The sequence below is a fragment of the Dipodomys ordii genome, unplaced genomic scaffold (genome assembly GCF_000151885.1).
Source record: "Dipodomys ordii isolate 6190 unplaced genomic scaffold, Dord_2.0 Scaffold109, whole genome shotgun sequence".
Classification (NCBI taxonomy): Eukaryota; Metazoa; Chordata; class Mammalia; order Rodentia; family Heteromyidae; genus Dipodomys; species Dipodomys ordii.
The window spans coordinates 386,838-411,714 of record NW_012267325.1 but is presented as its reverse complement, the minus strand read 5'-3'; the positions used below and the strand labels follow the sequence as shown (position 1 = coordinate 411,714).

The 24,877-nt window shown below is 39.3% G+C and overlaps 1 protein-coding gene across 2 annotated transcripts in view; it reads left to right on the top strand.

Moving 5' to 3' along the window:
* Slco5a1 (solute carrier organic anion transporter family, member 5A1) overlaps positions 1-24,877 on the top strand; it is a 119,711-nt gene that overhangs the window by 64,077 nt on the left and 30,757 nt on the right. The window contains exon 4 of one of the 2 annotated variants that reach the window (XM_013028433.1): positions 12,649-12,813. The exons of the other annotated variant lie outside the window; for it this stretch is intronic. Coding sequence (XP_012883887.1) covers positions 12,649-12,813 — 165 coding nt within the window. The remainder of the gene's footprint in view (positions 1-12,648; positions 12,814-24,877) is intronic. 2 annotated transcript variants of the gene reach the window in all.

Sequence of the window (24,877 nt, the reverse complement as noted above, 5' to 3'; positions counted from 1 at the left end):
CCTTTCCTTCCTTCCTTCCTTCTTTCCTTCCTTCCTTCCTTTCTTTCTCTTTCTTTCTTTTGGCTTGAACTCAGGGCTGGGCACTGTTCCTGAGTTTCTTTTGCTCAAGGCTAGCCCTCTACCACTTGGACCACAGCGCCACTTCCAGCTTTTTCTATTTATGTTGTACTGAGGAATCAAACCCAGGGCTTCATGCATGTTAGGAAAGCACTCTACCACTAAGCCACATTCCCAGCTCCTGAATTCTTTTTAAATAATTTTTTATTGTGGTTAAGTGATTACATAAATTTCACGGTATTGTGAGATAGTGATACTTAAAGTCACAAACACATTCTAACGTTCCTGAGGCAAATTGTCATTAACATGGTCTATAAAGTTTGTGAATTCTATGAGCTTTGACAACACAACTATTTCCTTCACGTGGGGTGATATGTACATTTTTTCCTTTTGTTTAGTGTCAGCTGTTCCATTTTTTCCTCTCATTTCCTCCCTCCCATCACTGCCCTTGAGTTGCTTAGTTTTCATCAATGTCCAGTGCAGCTGAGGCCCAGTCCCTGAATTCTTTTTTTTTTTTGTCAGTCATGGGGCTTGAACTCTGGGCTGAGTGCTGTCCCTGGGCTCTTCAGCTCAAGGCTAGTGCTCTACCACTTGAGCCACAGCGCCACTTCCCCCCTGAATTCTTTTTTTTTTTTTGGTTGGTGGTGGGGCCTGAACTCTGGGTCTGGGTGCTGTTCCTCAGCTCTTCAGCTCAAGGCTAGCACTCTACCACTTGAGCCACAGTACCACTTCTGGCTTTTTTTTTTCTGCTTATGTGCTCTACCACTGAGCCACCTTCCCAGCCCAATTCCCCCCTGAATTCTTAAGTGGATCAAAACTGGAACTTTTTATTGTTAAAGAGAAATGTTATTTTTAATGTGATTGCATTAAAAACCTTCCACCAAAAATATCCCAAATACTACTAATGATATTGGGATATTTTATTGGGATATTTGAAATTGATTCATATTTATTCTACACATTGGTTTCTTTTAGAGTATTCAGTACCTACCTTCTAGAAGGAAGTGATGAACTAATTTTTTTTTTAAAGGACAGATGAAATCCCTGGGTATTACTCTGCCACTGATAGGATTTATTTTATGATGCTGAGATTCCTAAGCTCTTTCTGATTTCATCCTGAGTTAAATCTGAGTTTGGGTGCCAAAGTCTCTTTTTTCCTTCTGGTTTTTGGAGTAGGGCTTCTTATTATCTTATTTAATATGTAAAATATTGACACTATTATTAGCTTTTTTTTTTTAAAGAGGAGGTAGAAAGACAGCTACAGCAGTGATTGATAGTCCTTGAAAGGACAATGATTTGGACCATCCAGATCATACCTTTTGTGCTTGTTTTGTTTTGAGATAGGACTTGCTATGTTGCTCAAGATGGTTTACAGCCCTGGGACCTAAGGAATCCTGCTTCAGCTTCCAAGTAGCTGACACTATAGGTGTGGATCACTGCACCTGGCTAGAATTCTTTTGCTGAGAGTGCCGTGAGAAGTTTCTCTGAACTTTCTACTGTTTAATACTGCATTTAATGACAGACACTTGGAAGATCTGACTCAGTGTTTCCAGATTCTTCTTATAAATTATTCAGGGACAAGGCTGTTTTAAAACACCACAAAGAGTAAAGTCAAATTCTCAGTGTATCTGCATTACCTTTCCATAAAGAGGATTAACATCGATTCCATAAAAATCTTAAAAATAAAAACAAACACTTAAAATATTTAAATGGATCGATTTTCCTATGGTTTGAGGTCCAGTATTTTAAAGCTTTTTGATAGTGTGTGTGTATGTGTGTGTGTGTGTGCGTGCGTGCGCTCGCGCTGATCCTAGGTCTTGAACTTAAGGGCTGGCTTTTGATTTAAGGCTAGTGCTATACCACTTGAACCATAGCTCTACTTCTGGGTACTTTTAGTGGCTAATTGAAGAGTCTCATGGACTTTCCTGTATAGGCTGACTTCGAACCATGATCCTCAGGTCTCAGCCTCTTGAGTTCCTAGTATTACAGGCATGAGCCATTGACCCATGACTTTATTCTAATTTTTATTATTACTGTTTTTGAAACATGGTCTGGCTATGTAGCCCGGGCTGTGGGCTATGTAGCCCACCTCCACTTCCCAGGGGCTGGAATTACAAGTATGTTCTGCTATAACTGATTTTTGCCTCACAAATTTAATCAGACATCTTTCTATACAGCAAACTTTTGGTGGATATTAATTATTAAAATGTCTTTATCCACTTTTAATCTTTCATCATTATTAATCTAGCAGAAAGCATGTGCTTTTTTTCTTCTAGACTTGTATGTTGAGTGAAATGTGTTTATAATCTTCACTAAAGAGCCTAATTACTTTGAAGTGACCAATTGAGTTTAAAGAAATCGCTGCAAGTTTCAAGTTTGTATTTTTTTCATCAAAAGATAATGGTAGCACCACTAAATTTGGAAGGTTATTTATTCTTGTAAAAGTTTCCATATTCTAGGCTAAGGCGAAATGAATGATTTACCCTTGGTTTACCCTCAGAGCTTAAAGACTTCACTCAGAGACACAAGGTCAGACAGAAACCTATTAAGGACATAGAAAGAGGGCCGACCCAGGGGTGTGGAGGAGCAGGGGCAGGTGAGAAGGCATTTGGTTGAGGAATCAGGTGGGGTTACATGGAGCAGGGAACTTGAGGTGAATCTTGTAGAGATGCAGGAGCATTCCAGGCAAAGCAAAGGACGTGGGTAGGCCTAAAATAGTTTATTGTGCTGGCATGTTGAATATGTCCCTCAGAGCAGAGGAAAGGTTAACTAGGCAAGATGGAGCCATGCTGTAGAGATCCTGTGGCTTGGCCTTCCATGAATTCCTTCTTTATGCGGAGAGAATTGAGCAGGGGTTTGGCAATACTCAGAGAGGTAGACAAGGGGGAATGTGTGGCTTAGTGGGGGCTGGGAGAAAGCATGGGAGATAGCTGTGGACAGCTTTCTGTGAGGGGCTGAGCAGAAGACAAGGAAGGGACAGCAGCCTACTGCACTGCTCCTACCCCATGTCCTTACTTACTGCTGACTTAGTACTTAGAACAGCCTGACAACATTCCTCTTCTAGAAGCTTCCATGGCCTCCCGTCTCACCTACAGGAAGTTCCCTCCCTAGCATTTCTCTCCCAACATCATCATCTTCTTTCATCTACTTTTTTTTTGTTGTTGTTCTTTGTTGTTGTTGTTTAAAATTCTGCTTCAACCACATTGACCTCAACTATGCTAGAATATGCTCACCTCAGGGCCTTAGCACTTGCTGTCCCTGTGCGGGGGATGTCTCCCGAAAGGCCCTATACTTTCTTTAGTCTTTCATTCAAATGGAATTTCTTAATCAAGTCTACCTTAGCCACCTTCTTTAAAAATCACAAAACAAAACACAAGACAAATTAATACCAGAAAAAATAGAAAAAAGAAGGAAAAAGAAGGAAAAGAAACCCCTTCAATGTCCCATCTAACACTTTTTAAAAAAACCTGTTCTCTCTCTCTCTCTCTTTTTTTCTCCAGCATCCACCACTAACCTGCAATATACAGTTGTCCTTTAGTATCTGTAGGGAACTGGCTTCAGGGTCTTCATATCAATTACAAGAATCCAGAGATACTGGGCTGGGAAGGTGGCTCAGTGGTAGAGCGCTTGCCTTGCATGTATGAGGCCCTGGGTTCGATTCCTCAGCACCCCATAAGCAAAATGAAAAAAAAAGCTGGAAGTGGCGCTGTGGCTCAAGTGGTAGAGTATTAGCCTTGAGCTGAAAGCTGAGGGACAGAGTCCAGGCCCAGAGTTCAGGCCCCACAACCAGACCCCCCCAAAAAATAAATAAAAGTTAAAAAAAATAATCCAGAGATACCCAAGTTCTTTATATAAAATGGCATAGTAGCCTGCTTAGTAACCAAAAGGCCCTGAGTTCAAACCCTAAAACAAACAAGCAAACAAAATGCCCCACACTATAGTCATAGTATTGCACAAACCTATGTACATTCTCCAGAATACCATAAGTTATCTCTAGATTACTGATCATCCTTCATCATGCTGTGTGAATAGAGTTGTATAGACAATGTCTGCACATGTATAGAACAAATATGGTATATTTCTTAGGGTACTGAGGTTTGAATTCAGGCCCTGTGCTTGATCGGCAAGCACCTTTTATTATACTTAATGTTTTTTTATTAAGTAGTTGTACAAAGAGGCTTACTCTATAAGTTAGGCTATGTGTACAATGCATCTTGAACGTCATTCTTAGTTGGTTTTTGGGATAACTTTTGTCTGAAATAGCCTAAACTGAGGTCCTCTTATTTACAATCACTTCCTAATAGCTGGGATTACAAGCATATAGCACCATGACCAGCCTTTTAATCCCATTGTTTTGGATCTGCCGATATAGAACTTGAGGATAATGGTGGGCTGGCTATTTTACTGACTTATTTACCATCTACCCATTGAGAAAGGAAGCACCAGAAAGGCACCCTCCTCAATTACATTTCTGGCTGAGTTTACACCACGTAGTGGGTCTCAGGGCTGTTATGTGCATCACGGGGAGGAAGGTACCAAAGATGGCCTAAGGATTCCAACTCCAGATAGTAGGGATGGGAGCTAGTACAGGGAGGAGAGGCAGGAGTAAATTTTGAATTAGAGTCCCCCAGAAAATTTCAGAATAGGTTTCAAAAGAAGCATAAAAATTGGGGGTCGGAAGTGGCGCTGTAGCTCAAGTGGTAGAGCGCTCGCCTTGAGCTGAAGAGCTGAGGGACAGCGCCCAGGCCCAGAGTTCAAGCCCCACGACCGACCAAAAAAAAAAAAATTGGGGGCCATATTAGGACCATGTTTTCACCTAGAAAGTAGGACCCTCCTAAAGCTATGAGCTGGGGTTACATTATATTAACTCTCTTGCATAATGAACACTTTTGCTGAATTGCACTGGATGACCATGTTTGCAGCCTTTCTTGAAGGTCACTTGAATCCCCATAGTTGCCCAAAGGTCACTGCTAAGTGGGCTTTTTTTGCTGCTCCTAGAACTGAACTCTGGGCCTGGACACTATCCTTCAACTTCTTTTGCTCAAGGTAAGCACTCTGCCATTTGAGACACAGCGCCACTTCCAGTTTTCTGGTGGTTTATTGGAGATAAGAGTCTCACAGACTTTCCTACCTGCGTTGGCTTCTAACTGCCTTCCTCACATCTCAGCCTCCTGAGATTACAGGATTACAGGTGTGAACCACAGGTGTCCAGCTTGAGTAGGCTTTCTATAACTTCCCAATTTTTTTAGAACAGTGATACTCAACTTTAGTGTATGGCAGCATCACTAAGACTCATCCTAATACCCAGATTGCTGAGCCCAGTTCAAAGTATTTAATTTAGAGGATCTGAACTGGGACTTGAGAATTAACAGGTTTTTGTGATATTGAGGTTTGAACTCAGAAACTTGAGCTCTACACTACTACTCAACCCCTTTTCCTTTAGTTATTTTTTCAATTTTGTCTTTATTTTTTTATGTTATTTATTGTGAGACTACTATATAGAGGAGGGGTTACAGTTACATGAGCAAAGTAATGAGTACAATTCTTATCAAGCATTGTTGTCTCCTCCTTTGTTTTTCCCCTACCATCCCTTCCCTCCCATCTCCACAACTACATCCCCTCCCCTCTTCCCCCTCCCAATTTGATCTTTAATTTAGGCCTGGGCCACCATGAATTGTGAACTTTCTATTTAGATAGCCCAACTATTGGTTGAGAAAGGGTGTGTGGGGGTGGGTCTCACAAAGTTTTTGCCTGGGCTGACTGTGAACTGTAATCCTCCTGATTGCCTGCATAGCTGGGATTATAGGCAACACTAACTGCACCCAGCTGAGAATTTGCATTTTAAACAAGCTACCAGATGATGTTGGTTTCAGAGGCCATACTCTTAAGAATCATTGCTCTAGAATATAATAAAGAGAAAGTTTGTTATCCATGAAGAAATTAGAACATTTCTGTGGTTCTGATACTGAATTTAGAGAACTTTTTGTTTTGGTGGCCAAGAAACTAAGTCAGAATTGAAGCTCAGGAAAATTATTGTGGCCATATTCAATTTCTTTTGCTGATTCTCATACTCTGCTCTGTTCGTGTTTTCTCCTTTTCTATTTTTTGTTTTGTTTTCTGCCCTACCTTTCTTTCTTTGCATGTTCATTTACTTGTGGTAGGTCAAACCTTTACATTTGGACATACAGTTTATGAGCTAAAAGGTAAGATGACAATATGGGCAAGGGATTCCTAGAGAAGGAAGTTCTTTCTTTGTACTCAGTGTAAAATAGCAGTAGGATTAGTCATAAACATAATAGTCAGAAAGATGTATGAAAATTCGTGTCAGTGCTGGGTTTAAACATACAAGAGTGTACTTGGGGCAAGCTCCACTGATGACGCATTTTGGGGCCTGATGCCTCTGATCTCGCCCTTTGGTATATAGGTGAGTGGTGCAGGGACAGGCTCCAGGCAAGACAACTGGAGGTCTTGGAATACTTTTGGGGACTTGGGGGTTGAAGAATCCATGCATCATTGGTATTGAAGAAAACTGGTGGAGATAGGGACAGTCTGGGCCCTATTGAATTTGACAGTGAAGATAGTTTAGCTTTTTCAGGAGAATGAGACTAAAGATTGCTTGTTGCTCCTGGGTAACAAGTGTGGAAAAGTTGTTTCTGTTCAGTGCCCAAGACCATACCCAGGATGGTGCAAGACTTCCTAGCCATACAAGAAGTTATTAAAGTTTTAACAGTTCCATGAACAAGTCTCCACAAGCATTTTGATATAATAGAGGGCTATAGGGTCCACAAATGAAAAGAACTAGAAGATGTGCAGTTAAGGGATCAATACTTTTAGTACTTAGAAGAGTCAAGGAATTTCATAGAGAGATGTTAAGGAAGGGCAATGATAGTATGAAGAACTCTGGAGATATATAGTATATGTGTAGATATATATCTATCTATCTGAAAAGTTACAGTTGTTGCTCTCAAAGGAAGCTAGAGAGGAAAAGAGACAACAGAAAAACAGTATAATATATGTCAAGGCTTAGAATGTTGGCATGTAGATTCCAAAGAGAGTGAGGAGGAAAGGGGTGAGGGATGAGTCAGTGTGGCAGGCACTCAGACCTCTCTCCACAATGGGACACATTTTTCCAAAGGAGCAAGTTTGCTCATTGGCCAAAATAATAGGAGGGAACAATACCTGATCCTTCCATGATGCTGCCATCTATAAGGCTTCGGAGATGTGGTAGTGTGTCAGCCTTCGATGGGGCTGATTTGGTTTCTTACAGCTTCCCTGAGTCCACTCTTAGGGAAGGAGTTGCAAGGTCATTGGGAGGATCCATTTTCAAATTCATCACAGCATAGCCCTGTTGTGATTGGATATAACCTGGTCCAGGTGCACAGGATTCTGGGACTTCCTCCCAAAAAGAAGAGCAAATCTTTCCCAATGCTACTAACACTTCTCAACCAGTGGTTGTTCATTTGATAGTATCTTGAGTGACTGTGCTTTGTATTGAATTTCATTCCTAATTACTACCATTTAAGACATTTCCTGCTTTTAGCTTGCTCTTAACACTGAATTTGTTAAGATTTCTTAGCTTTAAATGACTAAAAAATGATCACTTATCATTATTTCATCATTTCTCTTTCATCGTGATTTTAATGGCATCTTTGATTTTTATAATGGTACAGTTACATAAAATATTAAAATTATCTAAAATATATACTGCAACATAAAAAGTAGGAAGGGTGGGAGAAGACAGTCATATTCATTGTATAAATATGAAAATGGAACTAGGAAAATTGAAGGAATAGGTAGGATTGGGAGAAAAAAATAGGTATTTGGTGGAAAACCCAAGTATTTAGCAACTCCCTTGCTCAATTTCTTTGCGCATTTGAAACTATTTTGAATTTATGTAAAGGCTGTAAAATCGCACACAGAGCCCCCATTACTCTGAGCCCTGTACCCTTCCTCAATCTTGAATGTTTCTTAGAACTTGCAGACAGGAATTCTTGTACTTATGGTGTATATCCTAAGTGCTAGGACAATTTTCTACATGGGCTCCTGGCAATCATATTAAAAATAGGCACTTAGGGGCTGGGAAGGTGGCTCAGTGGTAGAGCGTTTGCCTTGCCTGCCTGAGCCCTTGGGTTCGATTCGTCAGCACCACATAAGCAAAAAGAAAAAGCCAGAAGTGGCGCTGTGGCTCAAGTGGTAGAGCGTTAGCCTTGAGCTGAAGAGCTGATGGACAGCGCCCAGGCCCAGAGTTCAGGCCCCACGACCGGACCCTCCCCCCGCCCCCAAATAGGCACTTAGCCAGGTGCTGGTGGTGCATGCCTATAATCCTGACTACTCAGGAGGCTGAGATCTGAGGATCGTGGTTCAAAGCCAGCCTGGCCAGTACAGTCTGTGAGACTTTTAACTCCAATAAACCACCAGAAAACTGGAAGTGGAGCTGTGGCTCAAGAGCTAGAACACTAGCCTTGAGCTGGGGAGCTCAGGGACAGTGCCCAGGCCCACAGTTCAAGCCCCACCACCGACAGAAAAAAAAAAAGAAAAGAACTTTTCCAAGTGCCAACTGGCTCATGCCTATAACCCTAGCCACTTAGGAGGCTGAGATTTAGGATTGTGGTTCCAAGTCAGCCTGGACAGGAAAGTCCAAGAAACTTCTTTCCAATTAACCAGGAAAAAAAGCTGGAAGTGGAATTGTGGCCCAAGTGGCAGAGTGCTAGCCTTGAGAAAAAAAAAGTAGAGAGACAGCACCCAGGCCCTGAGTTCAAGCCTCAGGACCAGCACACACAAGCAAAATGTGGGCTTAACATTAAACCTGTGCTACTCACTAAACTACAGGGCCCATTAATATTTGGTCTGTAATCCCAATAATACTCTTATGTCTAGATTCAGTCCAGGCTCATCTGTATTTAGTTTCTGTATCTTTTAGTCTCCTTCAGTCTGGATCAGTTTCTCATCTTTCCTGGCCTTTTGTGACCTTGATCTTTTGAAAAAGAATAAGCCATTAATGTCATAGACTGTTGCTCAATTTCAGTTTGAAATGTCTTCTTATTTGTGGAGTTATTTTAGGCCTACCCCCAAAATAATGCTTCATATAGGCAAATGGTATTCATTTGCCCAATCATCAGTTAGGTTAACTTTGATCAATGGAAGCAATCACATTTGCTAGGTGTCTTCATGATACTGTTAATAAACATAGTATAATTATGAATTGGTAAGTAAGGTATAAGTACTTACAGGGAGTGTTTTGGAGCTGCATAGTCAGTTCCCATTCCTTGTGACAGTTGGTCTCTGTGAAGTCACCATGAGCACAGAATTAAATAACAGAAGCATTCTCCTAGGGGAGATACAGAGTTAGGATAGTGTCACACCGTGATCATTAATAGATGTGCACATAGCCTGATTTTATTAATGTGCTTCTATTTGAAGCCAGCTATTTAATACGTAGTGTTGGTGTATTACTGTTGACCTTTGGCCAATAGCACTGTAACTCATGATGAAGGAAGGCTCCTGGATATAGTTTTTCCACAGCTTCTTCCAGTGACTTGTGCTTAAGAGCTCTAGATACCACTACAGCACTGCTCTCAGGGCATTTTATTTTATTTTATTTTGAGACAAGGTCTTATTATATATCCAAGGCTAGCCTTGGACTGCAGATCCTTTTGCCTTTAGCTCTGAAAATGCTGAGATTATAAATATGCGCTACTACAAAGTAAGCAAAGTCACTAACAAAAAGCAAAATGAGAAAAATGTGACAGCATCTTGTGAAAGGGACTTACCACCTGGTGATAAAACCTGAAGGAGGAACATTGTGCTCCACTTCAGCTGGGGCAGATGAGTGGGATACCTCGTTTTTTTCCAATTATTTGAAATTGTTCTTTTAAAGGTGATATACAATGGAGTTACAGCTCCATAAGTCAGGTAATGAGTACATTTCTATTTTGGATAATGTCACTCCTTCCTACCTCAAGTTTTTAGAGTATGGCTTTGAAAGTAATTTAAATTTGAAATTACAAATGAATTTTAGCTGCTAGGTTAATTAATTTGTAAATGTGAGATCCATGAACAATGAGGATCAAGTGTATCTGATTCCTATTAGATTTTCACACTTTTCTATTATACATCTATCTATCTATCTAAAATTATTTTTCTATTTGCCTACCTATTTGGTTCATGCCAATCTCCAGCTCTAATTTGGAAGTATTGGGCTTTGAACTCAGGCCCTCATACTTGCTAGGCTCTACCAGTTGAGCTGCATGTCTGTTCCTCTTGCTAGAATCTAATATCTAACTTTCCATCCTTTCATATTTCTAACTCCATTCTTGGGCACTTGGAAAGTTGACTTTCATTACTTTTCAATGGCTTAGTCCACCAGCTAGAGGCACATATATCTTGTACCTCTGGCCTCATCTCCTGCAGGGCACATGGGCAGGAAGCTCAATTCTAGTAAGGAGCTGCTGAACATGGAAAAAAAAAAGAAGGCCAGTTAGACTTTTTGAAGATTTGAACATTAGACTTTCTTTTTTTAATGAAAGAGAAGAGAGAACTCACCATGTATATTTACTTGCTTTTGCAAACAGAGGGCTACTTATTGACTCAAATGAATCTAAAGGAAAAAATCAGTTTGATAGGACTGGTATGATTTAAATGTTCATATATATATATATGTATATATACACACACACACACACAGAGTGTCATCATGAATATAATTTTTTACTTTCAATTTCTTCCAGATGTTTTAAACTCAACTCATTGGCTTTTGGTATACCAAGTGAACTGAATTTGAATCTTTAAATGTTGATATGCACTCTTAACACTAACTTTAATTTTTTGTATATGACATTTTAGTTTACTGTTTATAAGAAAAGAAAATTATTGGAGACTTTATGAAAGTGCTTTGATTATGTTTATGTTAAAAATAAAACGTTCATCTTTTCTCTCAAAATAGTTAAAGGTTCAACCTTAAATTTTTAATTAAGATATAGAACATTCAATTTGATTACAATTTAAAATTATAATAGCAAATAATCTTACTTTCTGATCGTCAGATTTTGGTGAATAGGAAGCTATAATTTATAGTAAAACTTGTTGGTTAATAGTAATGAAATGACTTTGTTATGTTGGAGTCTAAGGATTTAATTATATTTTGGGATGACTAGTAAGAAAACTGGAGAACCTTATTTTTCCCATGGAGATATGGGGATTACATGAATGTGCCTTATAAACTTGCAAAAATACCAAAGAACTTCCTTTTTTTGTTGGTCATGGGGCTTGAACTCTGAGCCTGGGTGCTGTCCCTCAGCTCTTCCTCAAGGCTAGAGCTCTACCACTGGAGCCACAGCACCACTTCTGACTTTTTTTGCTTATGTGGTGCTGAGGAATTGAACCCAGGGCCTCATGCATATGAGGCAAGCACTCTACCATTGAGCCACCTTTCCAGCCTCAAAGAACTTTCTTTTATCCCTCTTTTTCTCAATCTGTGTCATGTTAAATATGTGGTGAGAAGTATTAAGTTGACCACATATAAATACAGTTTTGGTTTGATTTTTACTTATATATGATTACATACAAATTACATGTAATGATGAATAATGCTGCAAAAAAATACTTGTACATTCATCTGTGGCAAGCTCTGTGAAATAAAGGAATAGACTTTTTGTTCTTTCCTGAGGAATAGGCCAGCATGCACTAGACAGCAACTTGCAGAGCCAACTCTAGTCTCTCTTTCCCAGTGGGCAATCATGGATCTTTGTTCCATAATAAATCCAAAGTACCTGGAATGGTCTAGCCTTACAGCTTCATCCACTTCAGCTTCTTCAGCTAGTACTTTCTGGAAGATGAGATCTCCATCATGTCCTTGTTCCTCTGCTATGGGTACCTGCAATATGGGGAGAGAACATGTCAACTCGGAAATGATCTTCTCAGGAAAGTGGTAGTTGGATGGGTTGGAACCCATAACTTAGAGTTGTATGCAGAAATTTTACCCACTTAGTAGACTTTGAGGGTGTTAACAGAAAATGTATTCTAATCAAGATCTAAACAGAAAATGTGTTCTAGGGGCTGGGAAGGTGGCTCAGTGGTAGAGTGCTTGCCTTGCATGCATGAGGCCCTGAGTTTGATTCCTCAGTACCACATAGGCAGAAAAAGCCAGAAGTGGCACTGTGGCTCAAGTGGTAGAGTGCTAGCCTTGAGCTGAAGAGCTGAGGGACAGTGCCCAGGCCCTGAGTTCAAATCCCAGGACTGGCAAAAAAAAAAGAAAAAGAAAATGTGTTCTACTGTGAAAAATGCAAAGCATTTATTTTAAACAAGTTTTTGAAGTAGGAGGCTAAATTGAGGTACTATACGGCTATTTGTAAATAGGTATGTTCTTAGACACATTATTTCTTCCTTACCTTGGTTGAAAACTTAAAAAAAAGCCAACATAACCAATTCTCATAAGGGAAATGGTGTCTAATTGATCTTTCCGTTGTTATTGTCCTGCGGCAAAGACTGTCAAATGGCTATTTTTCCACAGTTCATTTCAAAGACAATTCAGTTTTATTTTGTTTCCCATCCATTGTTTATAACATTCATTTGTCATTTTTGTCATTTTTGTAGACCTACCAAGAGCAGCTGTCAGGATCTTAAGCAACATGACATTCCTTTTTGTGAGTTTGTCATACACAGCTGAGAGTGCCATTGTCACTGCTTTCATTACCTTCATTCCCAAGTTCATCGAGTCACAGTTTGGCATCCCAGCTTCCAATGCCAGCATCTACACTGGTAAGGTACCGCCATGAGGGCTGCTTGAAAACATGATCCTTTTGACCATTAAATTGCAATGGAGTGAGTGAACGGAAAGTTCAGTCTAACATCCGGGTGTTTCACGAGTGTATTAATACCTACTGGTGCCCCTAGATCTTAGAAGGAGGAAATTCTGCAATATGTTTTCTTTAATTCAGAATGTGACACCTACCAATCGTGTTTTAGAAAGATTTTGCATATTAATGTTTTTATGGTTTTGAATTAAAAAAACTAAAATATGACATTCCAGTTTTTAAAAAAAATGACATCCCACTTTAAATTTTATCATTGTATATGTTGGCATATATCTTAAAGTATTATGTTAAAATGTTGATAATATGAAGTATAGGTCAGTTCTAATATATCAGGATTTTTTCCCTTTATAAAGGTGAATGGATTTCACTTGGATTACTGGGGATGCTTGTGATTTAAAAAGAAAATGTATGGATTTTATTTTAGATGTATAACAGGATTCTTTGGTATGTATACTTATAGTACAACTTAGTGCTACAGTCTTCCATAGTGAATGAGATAACTAGGAACATGGGAAAATAAATTCTTTGATATTCAAGAATTTTCAGTCATGTAGTATTCTAGACATTTCCTTACTGGTATTAAAGACAGTCAATGATTATATCTTCTTAAAGGCCAAATTTATTAATATAATATACTTAAACAGCATAGAACAATGATCACTTTTCAGATGGCCTGTGCTCTCACTTTTTCTAGTTCCACATTCAAACCTAGTACAATTGAATGATCTCAAAATGAATAGCATGTGTTGGATTGTTGTAGGAAGAGAGATTGATTTGAACTATTTGGATAATCACTTGATTCTCTGCTTCCTATTGCACATAAAAGGACATAAATTTGTTTTATGGGATCCATGGCAGTAAATCATTTCTATAAAGAACATGCTGGTATGAACAATTAGCCATAATAATTGTGCTTAAAGTATGATTTTCTTTAGTAATATACTCTCTCTCTCTCTCTCAAGGTAAAATTTCCAGATCCTAACTTGATTGTCAGAATTCTGTAACTTCCCATTTCTAGTTTAAGTCTTCCCTTAAGCAATGATTTTTGGACAGCCCAAACAAGCATTGCTTTTAACTGGATTGAAAGTCACAGAGATATTATATGTAGGGTAGATTCAAGCGTTTCCCAAGCTAGGTATCAATAGTCAAAGGAGTTAGTAGAATAAAGTTCTTAGTCGAATGTATTTGGACCTTCTGAGTTGAACCAAGTGTGACAGAGACCTTACTGTGGTGCTCCTTATTGCCCGTAGTGTGTGCTGTGCAACTTTCAGAGGGGAACCCACAACAGAGCCTTCTAGATTTGTTCACCATGAATCCCAATATTTTTTAGAAACACCTTTCCTCAGGACTAGCATGGTGATGCCATATATGCCCTTATTCTAGCTACACAGTTTGTCTGTGTTCCTCCAGATATGCCATTTTGATATCAGGGCTTGGTGGCTGTGGTGCAATGCTGAGCCATGTAGGAATTGAATTGTTTTGAGTGTCCACTTCTTAATTACTGGTAAAAAAAAGGTAAAGAATAGATGGATAATTCCGTGTGGAAAAAAATAGAGTTCAATTCAACTTGAGCTAGAACTGGTGGCTCATTCCTGTAATCTCAGCACTTGGGAGGCTGAGGGATGAGGATCTCAAGTTTGAGGCCAGCCTGAACCACATAATGAGATCCTGGATCTAAATAAATAAACGAATAGCACACACACACACACACACACACACACACACACACACACACACACGGAGAGAGAGAGAGTGTGTCTTGGTTGAACCTAGGTGTTGGCCACAGAGTTCCCCAGTGGTGTGGTCAAAGCACTGATTTCTAACTGTGGCCCACTTAGCTCTTGGCATTCAGGATTGAATAAGGCTAGTTCATGGTATCTGTTCCTCTCATGACACATTTTATGATCAGAGAAGCAATATCACATAGTGCCAATTCCATTTGTGTTTTGTCATCAGTATTTTTCCTTTTTCTAAACCACTGCCAGTACGAATTATGCAATGTTGGATCCTCTACTGTGTTCTTTCCCAAGACTTCTTCATCTCAGTTCATAAACAATAGTAATCAACAGATATTGATTCAGATGTAGGGGGTGCTCTGTTACAATAGAGTAAGATTGAACTTTTAAAAACTCCTCACAATACTTTTTTTTGTCAATTGACCCTTCTTACTCTCTGAACATCAATTTGTATCTTATTATCTTGCCACTTTTTTATTAGCATTTTTTTCCAGTAGTGTGGCTTGAACTCTAGGCACGGTCTCTGAGCTCTTCAGCTCAAGGTGAGTAGCTCTATCGCTTGAGCCACAGTGCTACTTCTGGTTTTCTGGTGGTTTATGGAGATGAGAGTCTCACAGACTTTCCTGCCTGGGCTGGCTTTGAACTGTGATCCTCAGATCTCAGCCTCCTAACTAGTTAGGATTACAGGCATGAGCCACAGGTGCCCAGCTTTATTAGCATTTTTATATACAGGGGATTTCATTGTTAAATTTTCACATGCTCACAATATATTCCAGTCATTCTTACCTCCTCCATCATGTTCCCTTCCTCCATGCCCAAAACAATTTCAACATGTTTCCTTGTTCTATTAGATTTTTACTTTTTAAATTTTAATTAATAATTTATTTTTGTGTTGGTGATGAGGTTTAAACTCAGGGCCTGGGCATTGCCCTTACACTTTTTTTTCTCAAGACTACTGTTTTACCACCTGAGCCACAGTTTCATTTTCGGCTTTCTTAGGAAGTTAATTGGACATAGTCTCATGGACCTTTCCTGCCCAGGCTGGCTTTGAACCTTGATCCTCAGATCTCAGCATAGCTATTAATCTAGTTAGGATTATAGGTGTCAGCCACCAGTACCTGGCTTATATTTTTATATTTTAAGATTTACTTTGAGATTTTTGTTGTTGTTCTTCTTTTTTAAATCTCTCCCTATGCATGAAGAGTGAAATGGAGTGTTTAAGACATTTATCCAAAAAATATTTAGCAATAGTTTTAATTTCTTATCTGTTGAAGTTTTATAGTCTGAATTATCTTTTCAGTGTTATCTGTTGACTTACTTTACAGTACTGGGGATCACAGGCAGGACCTTGTACACACTTATGTTAGGCAGGTGTCCTACCATTGAGATCCACCCTAACCTCATCATTTATGTAACAAGATCATTTAGAAAACTACCCCGATGCTCCACAGCAATTTGCTCATTGTATCTTACACAATAGTGATGAAGTCCCAAACACATGCCAAAGGACTGTCCTTTGATTACTCACACATGCATATCATCACTAACCACCAGCTCTGTTCATGGTGCTCTGCTGTGCATGTGTCTGGGGAAATGTAAAGACCCAAACTAGGACCCAGAAATACATATAGATTTGAGAGGACAAGAAGGAATTATAGAAGTTAGAATGAGGGCTGGGAAGGTGGCTCAGTAGTAGAGTGCTTGCCTTGCATGCATGAGGCCCCAGCACCACATAAGCAGAAAAAGCCAGAAGTAGTGCTGTGGTTCAAATGGTAGAGTGCTAGCCTTGAGCTGAAAAGCTGAGGAACAGGCCCAGGCCCAGAGTTTAGGCCCCATGACTGACAAAAGAGAGAAAGGAAGAAAGAAAGAAAGAAAGAAAGAAAGAAAGAAAGAAAGAAAGAAAGAAAGAAAGAAAGAAAGAAAGAAAGAAAGAAAGAAAGGAAGGAAGGAAGGAAGGAAGGAAGGAAGGAAGAGAGAAAGAAAGAAAGAAAGACAAAGAAGTTAGAATGAGTTGTTTAATAGATTTGGGCTACAACAATTATTTTGGCTGGTGGGGTAACATGTTTGAGTTGCCTTTCATGGGAGAAATGGCTTTCTACCAGATTTTAAAAGAAAAGTTGAATTTTTCCATTTGGAGTTGAGAGGAAAGCTATTTCATTCCCTGTTGGTGATCAGCTTGAGCAATGGCAAAACATCAGGAGAAGATAAATTAAGGCTTGATTTAAAAAGGAAGAGGAGGTAGGGGGAATGTGTCTTAGTAGTAGACTGCTTGCCTAGCATGCATGAAGCCCTAGGTTTGATTCCTTAGTACCACATAATCAGAGAAAACCAAAAGTAGCACTGTGGCTCAGGTGATAGAGTGCTAGCTTTGTGCACAAGAAGATCAGGGTCAGTGCCCAGGCCCTGAGTTCAAACCCTAGGACTGGCAAAAAGAAAAACAGAAAGACAGAAAGGAAAGAAAAGGAGAAAGAAAGAAAGAGGGATGAGGATGATAAGGGGGAGAGAAGAAGGAAGGTGAGAAGGAAGAAATGAAGAGAGAAAGGAAGAAAGGAAAGCAGCTTGTGCTTGTATTAGAAATGTCTTCAGAGTGGGCTCTAGAGGCAAATGGAGGGGCATAGGTTAAAGAAAAGGCACTGGGAGTGGGAAATCTGCGAGTGGACCATAAGTATTACAAATCTCACAGTAATCACTCCTGTGTTTGATAAGGATATCATTACCACACTATTGTCAATCAATCCCATGTTAATGTTGTGTGTATATCTACCAAATTGTGGACCTGTGTCACAGGACACTCTTCTAGTTCATGGTCTTCCTGCTAATTCACATAGGGTCACATATCTTGCTTGAAATTAAATCTTAGAAAGTTGCTATTTTGAAAAAGCCTGTAGTGGTAGGAAAAACTCTGAAGGAGGAGCTCAACAGTGTGGCCCTGAATCCTGTCACCATCTGTGACTAGTTGTGTGACTTTGGGCAAATCAGTTACCTCCCTAAACTCTATATAAAGTGAGGGCAATCTCTCTCTTATCTCTCTTGGTGTCAATGTCGTGTAAGGATCAAATAACTAGGAAATAGGGATTTGCTTTGACGTTTCCTCGACCTCTTAATAGGATATAAAACATAAATGGAAAAAATAACCTAATTATGTATCATAGGAAAGAATGATGATTTATGAAGATGATAGTACTTTATGTTTCCAGGAATGCAGCTGACTAGGTGTGAGAATGAATCCCTGCAATAGTAATAATGACCATAACACAGTTGCTAACACATACTGTGTGTTTACTAAGTGTAAAACACTAAGAGGGCACTCACACACACACACTCATAGATAGATAGATGTATACATATACATATATGGATAACATTATTTATTCCATGCAACTATGTCTATGCAGCAAGTTTTATCAATTATGTTTATTTTCTGGAAGGGAATACAAAGGTGGTCTGAAGAGGTTTGGGTAACTTGCTTAAAGGCAAGTAGTAAATGCTAGAGTCCACAATAAAAAAATTCAAAAAAAAATGCTAGAGTCAGGTTACTTGAGTCTTGTACTCCTTGGCACATATAAAATTAATCTGTATTTTCAACTGAAATATTTTAAGATGCAGATGCTACTGTTACCATTTTCATTTCAATTTCCAAAGAAATGATATTCTAATGGTTTTAAGCTTCTACTTCCAAGGTTGGGGGCTGGTGGCTCTTGCCTATAATCCTGGCTACTCAGAAGGTTGAGATCTGAGGATCATAGTTTAAAGCCCGGCTAAGCAGAAAAGTCTGTGAGATACCATCTCCAACTAACCAGAAAAACACTGGACTAGAAGCATGGTTCATATGGTAGAGTGCTAGCCTTGAATAAGACAGCTGAGCAAGAGCATAAGGCCCTGAGCTCAAGCCCTACTACTGAGTCAAAAAAGATTCTACTTCCACACAATTCTACCCAAGCATGGCTGCTGGGCTACATCAACTTTTGTTTTCAGAGCACTGTGATATTTCAGTATCACTTCTGCATAGGATTCAGCCCTTTCATGTAGGATTATAAATTGTTATAAATAGCTTTGGAATATTTTATTTTTCCACTATAGAATAAATCAGTTACTATGGGAAGATGATTAAATTGGAATATATTTTATTTTAAAGATGATAAGTGTAATTTTTATTATTGCCTAGAAACTTAAATATTTACCTTCTGTCTTCAGCTAGTGCTCTGTAGTTTTGCTGGTGAGATTTAAGGTAGTGCCAAGAGCTAAGGCTGAGCCTTGGCACTCTCTCACTACAACATTACATGGAGGAGAGCAAGGACCAGTAAATGCCCTTTTGATTCTTTTCATTCTTTCTAAGATGCTTATGGCTTTTTTACACTAGTTCTTTCACTATATAAGGGGAGTTTCTAAAGACTATTTTTGTGTACTTTACAAATGTATGAATAAATTTTCTTTTCTCTTTCCTTCCTTCCTTTTTCCTCTTCCTCTTCCTCCTCCCCCTCCTACCACCTCCTCCTCCTCCTCCTCCTCCTCTTCTCCTTCTCCTTCTCCTTCTCCTCCTTCTCCTTCTACTACTTCTTCTCCTTCTCCTTCTTCTCCTTTCCTTCTCCTTCTCCTTCTTCTTTTCTTTCCTTCTTTCCTTCTCCTTCTTTTCTTCTTTCCTTTTCTTTCTTGAACTCAGGTTCTAGGTACTGTCCTTGAATTGTTTTTTTTTTTTTTGTGTGTTGTTTTTTCTCAGTGCAAGAGCTCTAGCACTTGAGCCAGAGCTTTGCTTACAGCTTTCTGGTAGTTTATTGGAGATAAAAGTCTCACAGACTTTCCTGCCTCGGCTGGCTTTGAACTGCGATCCTCACCTCTTGAGCCTCTTGAGTAGGTAAGATTACATGCATGTGCCACCAGACCCAGCAGTGGATTTTCCTCTTAATGCTGAAATTAAGATTCTAATGTGACTAGAATACATTGGATATGCAGGTACTCTGGACTTGCTGGCCATTTCCAAGGTCAGGAAATGACCTTTGACTCAGCCTTGTGCTGGTATTACACTCAAGCCTGCATGTTCTGAGCCAGGAAGGGACAGTCCTTTGCTAATCAACATTCAGCAGAAGCTTCTAGAGTCTTGGGAGACACATTCAAGCCATATCCAAACCATCTGGCAGAGCTGATTCCAGAGAGAGAGAGACTTGAGTGGCCATGATTATATTTATCAATTAACACTCCATCTTCATTTCACTCTCCTCCCTGCCCAAATGCTTGGCCTTTATCCTCAGATTGTTATAAAGATCAAAAGAGTGAATCTCTGTGAAAGCACCATGAAGAAAATCTCTATATTTTTAGAATCCATGTCAAATTAGCATCTTTCTTTCCATATAAGCCTGTGTCATACAGGAAGATATAGGTGAACTTTATTCAGTTTCCACTCTGGACCAGACACAATGGTCAAGAGAGGTGATCTCTGCATCATTTGCAATCTACAAAAGCACTACAAGAGAGGTCCTGCTCTCCACAGTGTTGAACTGAGGGAAATAAAGTACACAGGGCAGGTTTTGCAAGCCGTAACTTAAGCAATCTGTATAGGTTCATATTACATAGATGGACCTAGCCCTTAGAGAAGCTGCTATGTTTTAGAATTTTTACTGTGCTAATTATTTCTCTTTTTAAATAAGTTTTTATTGTGAAAATACTGTACAGAGGGGTTACAATGACATGAGCAAGGTAATGAGTACATTTCTTATCAAGCATTGTTGCCTCCTCCTTTGTTTTTACCCTACCCTCCCTTCCCTCCCACCTCCTCAACTACACTCTCCCCCCACCCTTCACCTCCGCCTAAATTGTGAAGTTTGTTTTTCAATATAGCGTCTTGTATATCTCATTGTTGCAGTGAGTCAACCTGTATCCCTATTTAAACAATCTGTTTTTTCCCTTCCCCTTCACAAATTATACCAACATCAAATACAGTGAAAACAGGGGTTATACCATGGGGAAGGGACAGACAAAGCAACAAAAAAATCATGTGGTACCTTATAAATGCGTTAGAAACAATAGCAAGAAAGAAAAAAGCACTTGTGTCCCTATCTTGGGGTTCATTTTGCTTAACATCATCTTATCTGACCTTTTCTGCTTGACTCAGATATATACTAGTTATTGCAAATAAGGGAAACCATGGGATCTATGTTTCTTTGGGCTTGGCTTACTTCACTTAATATAATTTTTTAACAAATGGGGCAATGTCATTCTTTCAGATGGAGGCATAGAATTCCATTGTGTGTGTGTGTGTGTATCACATTTTCTTGAGAAACCCTAGGTCTCCTTGGCATAGGCCGAAATTTTCTGAATAGACACACAGAAACATAACAAATTAAAGAAAGGTTGGACAAATGAGATTGCATGAAGCTGCAGTGCTTCTGCATGGCAAAGGACATAGCTAGCAAGATCAATAGAAAGCCCACAGATTGGGAGAAGATCTTTACTAGCTATATAATGGACAAAGGTCTCATATCTAAAATATACTTGGAACTAAAAAAATTAAATCCCCCCAACAACAAATCCTCAAAGAAACAATTGTCCAATAAGTAGGTGGGCTAAAGACTTACAGAGAAACTTCTCTGAAGAGGAAATAAGAATGGCCAACACATACATGAAGAAATGCTCAACCTCTCTAGCCATAAAAGAAATGTAAATCAAAACAACATTGAGATACTACCTCACCCCAGTTAGAATGGATATCATCAAGAAATCTAACAACAACAGATGCTGGAGGGGATGTGGAAAGAAGGGAACCCTACTGCATTGTTGGTGGAAGTGTAAACTTGTTTGACCATTTTGGAAAGCAATATGGAGGTTCCTCAAAAGACTCCACATAGAGTTCCTCTATGACCCAGCAATCCCACTTTTGGGCATTTACCCAAATGATCACAAACAAGACCATACTAAAGCTACCAGCACTACTATGTTTATTGCAGCATTATTTACCATAGCTAAGATATGGAACCAACCCAGATGCCCCTCAGTAGATGAATGGATCAAGAAAATGTGGTATATATGTGCTAATTATTTCTTTTCCAACTTTGTATGTGTTGGATAAGCTCAGCCGTCAAGACCTGACTTGGAGGCAGATGGATGCTGCTGTAATTTCTGCTCAGCCCTTTCATCTCATCCATGCACAAATATTTATAAACCATGCCAGGGGCTAGTTAAACAGCTTGAGAACACAGATGCACCCCAACTTCAATGACCTTTCTAAAGTGCAGTGACCCTAACTGTCTGCTCATGACCCTGTACAAGCTCATAAATGTCTGTGACCATCCTAAGTTCTGAGAATGAAATGATAGAATATATAATGATAGGCTAGGCCCAGTATCTAAGAAGTAACTATGAGTAGTAATTGTCATACTTTTTTGAGATATTCTTAGGGACAGGTACCTGAGACAGTGCTAGGATGTACTGAAAACATTCACAGGAAAAATTATCTGAAGGTGTGTGTGTGTGTGTGTGTGTGTGTGTGTGTGTGTGTGTGTGTGTGTCCTAGAGCTTGTGCTAGGATGTACTGAAAACATTCACAGGAAAAATTATCTGAAGGTGTGTGTGTGTGTGTGTGTGTGTGTGTGTGTGTGTGTGTGTGTGTGTGTGTCCGTGTCCTAGAGCTTGTGCTAGGATGTACTGAAAACATTCACAGGAAAAAGGTGTGTGTGTGTGTGTGTGTGTGTGTGTGTGTGTGTGTGTGTGTGTGTGTCCTAGAGCTTGAACTCAGGGCCTGAATGCTGTCCTTGAGCTTTTGTGTTTGAGGCTAGCACTTTATTACTTGTGCCACAGATCACCTTCCAGCTTTTTGGTGGTTAATTAGAGATAAGAGTTATGGGTTTTATTGGCAAAGCTATCTTTGAACCATAGTCCTCAGATCTCAGCTTGCTGAGTAACTAGGATTACAGGTGTAAGCCACTGACATCTGACACTGAGAGGATTAATTTTATGAGCAAGAAGAAAGAGAGGAGAGAGAGAAAGAGACAGGGCAAGAGCTACTACGACACAGGATCAGAGACTTGAAATTAAAGTGAAAACTTGATAGATTATATCATCTGAACCCTGGAAGGCTCAAAGATGTGATAAAAACACAAGTACAATTGCCTTAAAAGTGTAGCATATTGTACATAAACCTGATTTCAATGGGAACCAGTATGGAGCCAGAATCAAATATCTATTTCTAGCTTCTTTTCTACCCCTAATACAGTACCTTTTCACAACTCTTGGGGAAAAGGGAGAAATTTTAAATGTTTTTATTTCTTGTACTTGAATAGAGTGAAGTGTACTGTCACGAACTTTCTCAGTTACTAAAATGCATTATTTTGCTCATTTTTGGTGATTAGTAACACAGCCTTTATATCTGGAATTTGGTATGTGGTACGTGCGTGTGTGCATGTGTACACATACGTGTTGATAACCACAGACAACACTATCTTATGAGGGATATTCTGGGCAGTTTTCTACAGATTTCCACATCTATATTCAGGCTCTCATGATGGTCAATTATGTGTAGAATGGCCCAGAGGCCTCATGAGAGCCTTTGACATAAAAATATATTTTTATGTCACAGAGTAGGATTCATTTGTGAATGAAAATCAAGTTGAGAGAGCTTAGGTAGGTTTTTAAAATGACTGAAACTCCAGGGAGTAAGTGACTGGATCCTTGGAGGAGCCTTTTTCAGGCTAAGTGAATCATGTCCTCAGTTCAAACATCAAAGACAAGCTCAAGACATCCCCTATGCAGTAATGAATGAAAACCTATATCTGGATCTCTAGAATGATGGATCAACCTAAGTGACTGTCCTACCCTGGGTCAACTAATGAATATTGCACTGCTGCTGCCTCCAGACCCCTTAGATTCTTCTGAGAGCAATCTTCAGGTTAACCTGCATCCTCACACTCCACTTTAGATATAGGTAATACCTTTTTTTCAGGCAGTTTAGATTTACTTTATGTTTATATATAGATTCCTTTTGTTCCTTGTCACTCAAGGATGGTGTGAGGTTGACTTGTGCTATGGATTTGGGAGAGTCTGAGGGGATTAAGGGGTAAGTAGCTTGGTGTTTATATTATTAATTTTTAGAATCTAGAAACTTCTTACTGGGTATGTTCTTGCAGGTTCATATGTTATGGATTTTGAAGTTGAAGATTTGGGTTCAAGAGCTTTGTCTGCCACTTTTTTTTCCCACTGTGACTTTACTAATTTCTCTGGCCTCAGTATGTGTGTATGTGTGTGTGTGCATGTGTGTGTATGTGCACGTGTGTGTGTGTGTGTGTGTGTGTGTGCCAATTCAGACGATTGAATTCAGGACCTGTCCACTATCTCTTAGATTTTTTTGCTCAAGACTGGCTCTTTACCCCTGGAGCCATAGGTCCATTTTTCAATTTTTAGTGGTTAATTAGACATAACTCTCATAGACTTTCCTGCCAAGGCTGGCTTTGAACCGTGATCCTCAGATCTCAGCCTCCTGAGTAGCTAGGATCACAGACACGAGCCACCAGCACCCAGCTGGTCTCAGCTTTACTAGCTGTGAAATGGTATCATGGTATCTATTTTAGAGGGCTGCTAATGTTTTTTTTAAATTTCTAAGCAGTGTGAAAAACAAATATTAATTATTAATATGCGATGACCCTCTCTTTCCCCCTGATTCATATATTCTGTCCTTCAGAAAAAGACAGGGGAATCATTATTATCACCGAAAGAGATGGGAGAAGTAGGTACATTGTATTAGAAATAGAAAATCCCAGTTTTATAGTGCTGATTCAAGCCTCACAAATACTACTAGAACTAAGGACAGACCGTTCTCACTCCTAGCTCATTCCGCTGTCTCTTATTTCCTTAGATGCTTTCTATCAACTCATAAACATCACGTCCCAGAGCTGATTAATAACTTGGCTTTTATGTGTAGCCATGATTTGGTTACCACACAGGCAGGAAATGCCATATTCTTTTTATCTGAATAATGGAACATGTGCCGAGACACTATTAGAAGTTGAAGTAATGTCCTTTTGTAATCTGAACCATCTCAGTGAATCACAGAAGAGTTTTTTGTTGCCAAGTTCAACTTCCTGTGGTGGCATTTTTCCACTGGCCAAAGGTAGAATATGGAGTTCCCTAGCTCGGTAACTATTACACTGATTAGATTTCAGGCTAGTCACTAATTTTGTGAAGACATGTTACTGAAATTCTTTTCATATCTCTATTAGTAATAAAAAGGAATATTGTTTACATTGGCATTTTGATTAAAATGGGCATTCAGAAGCATAGGTGCACATT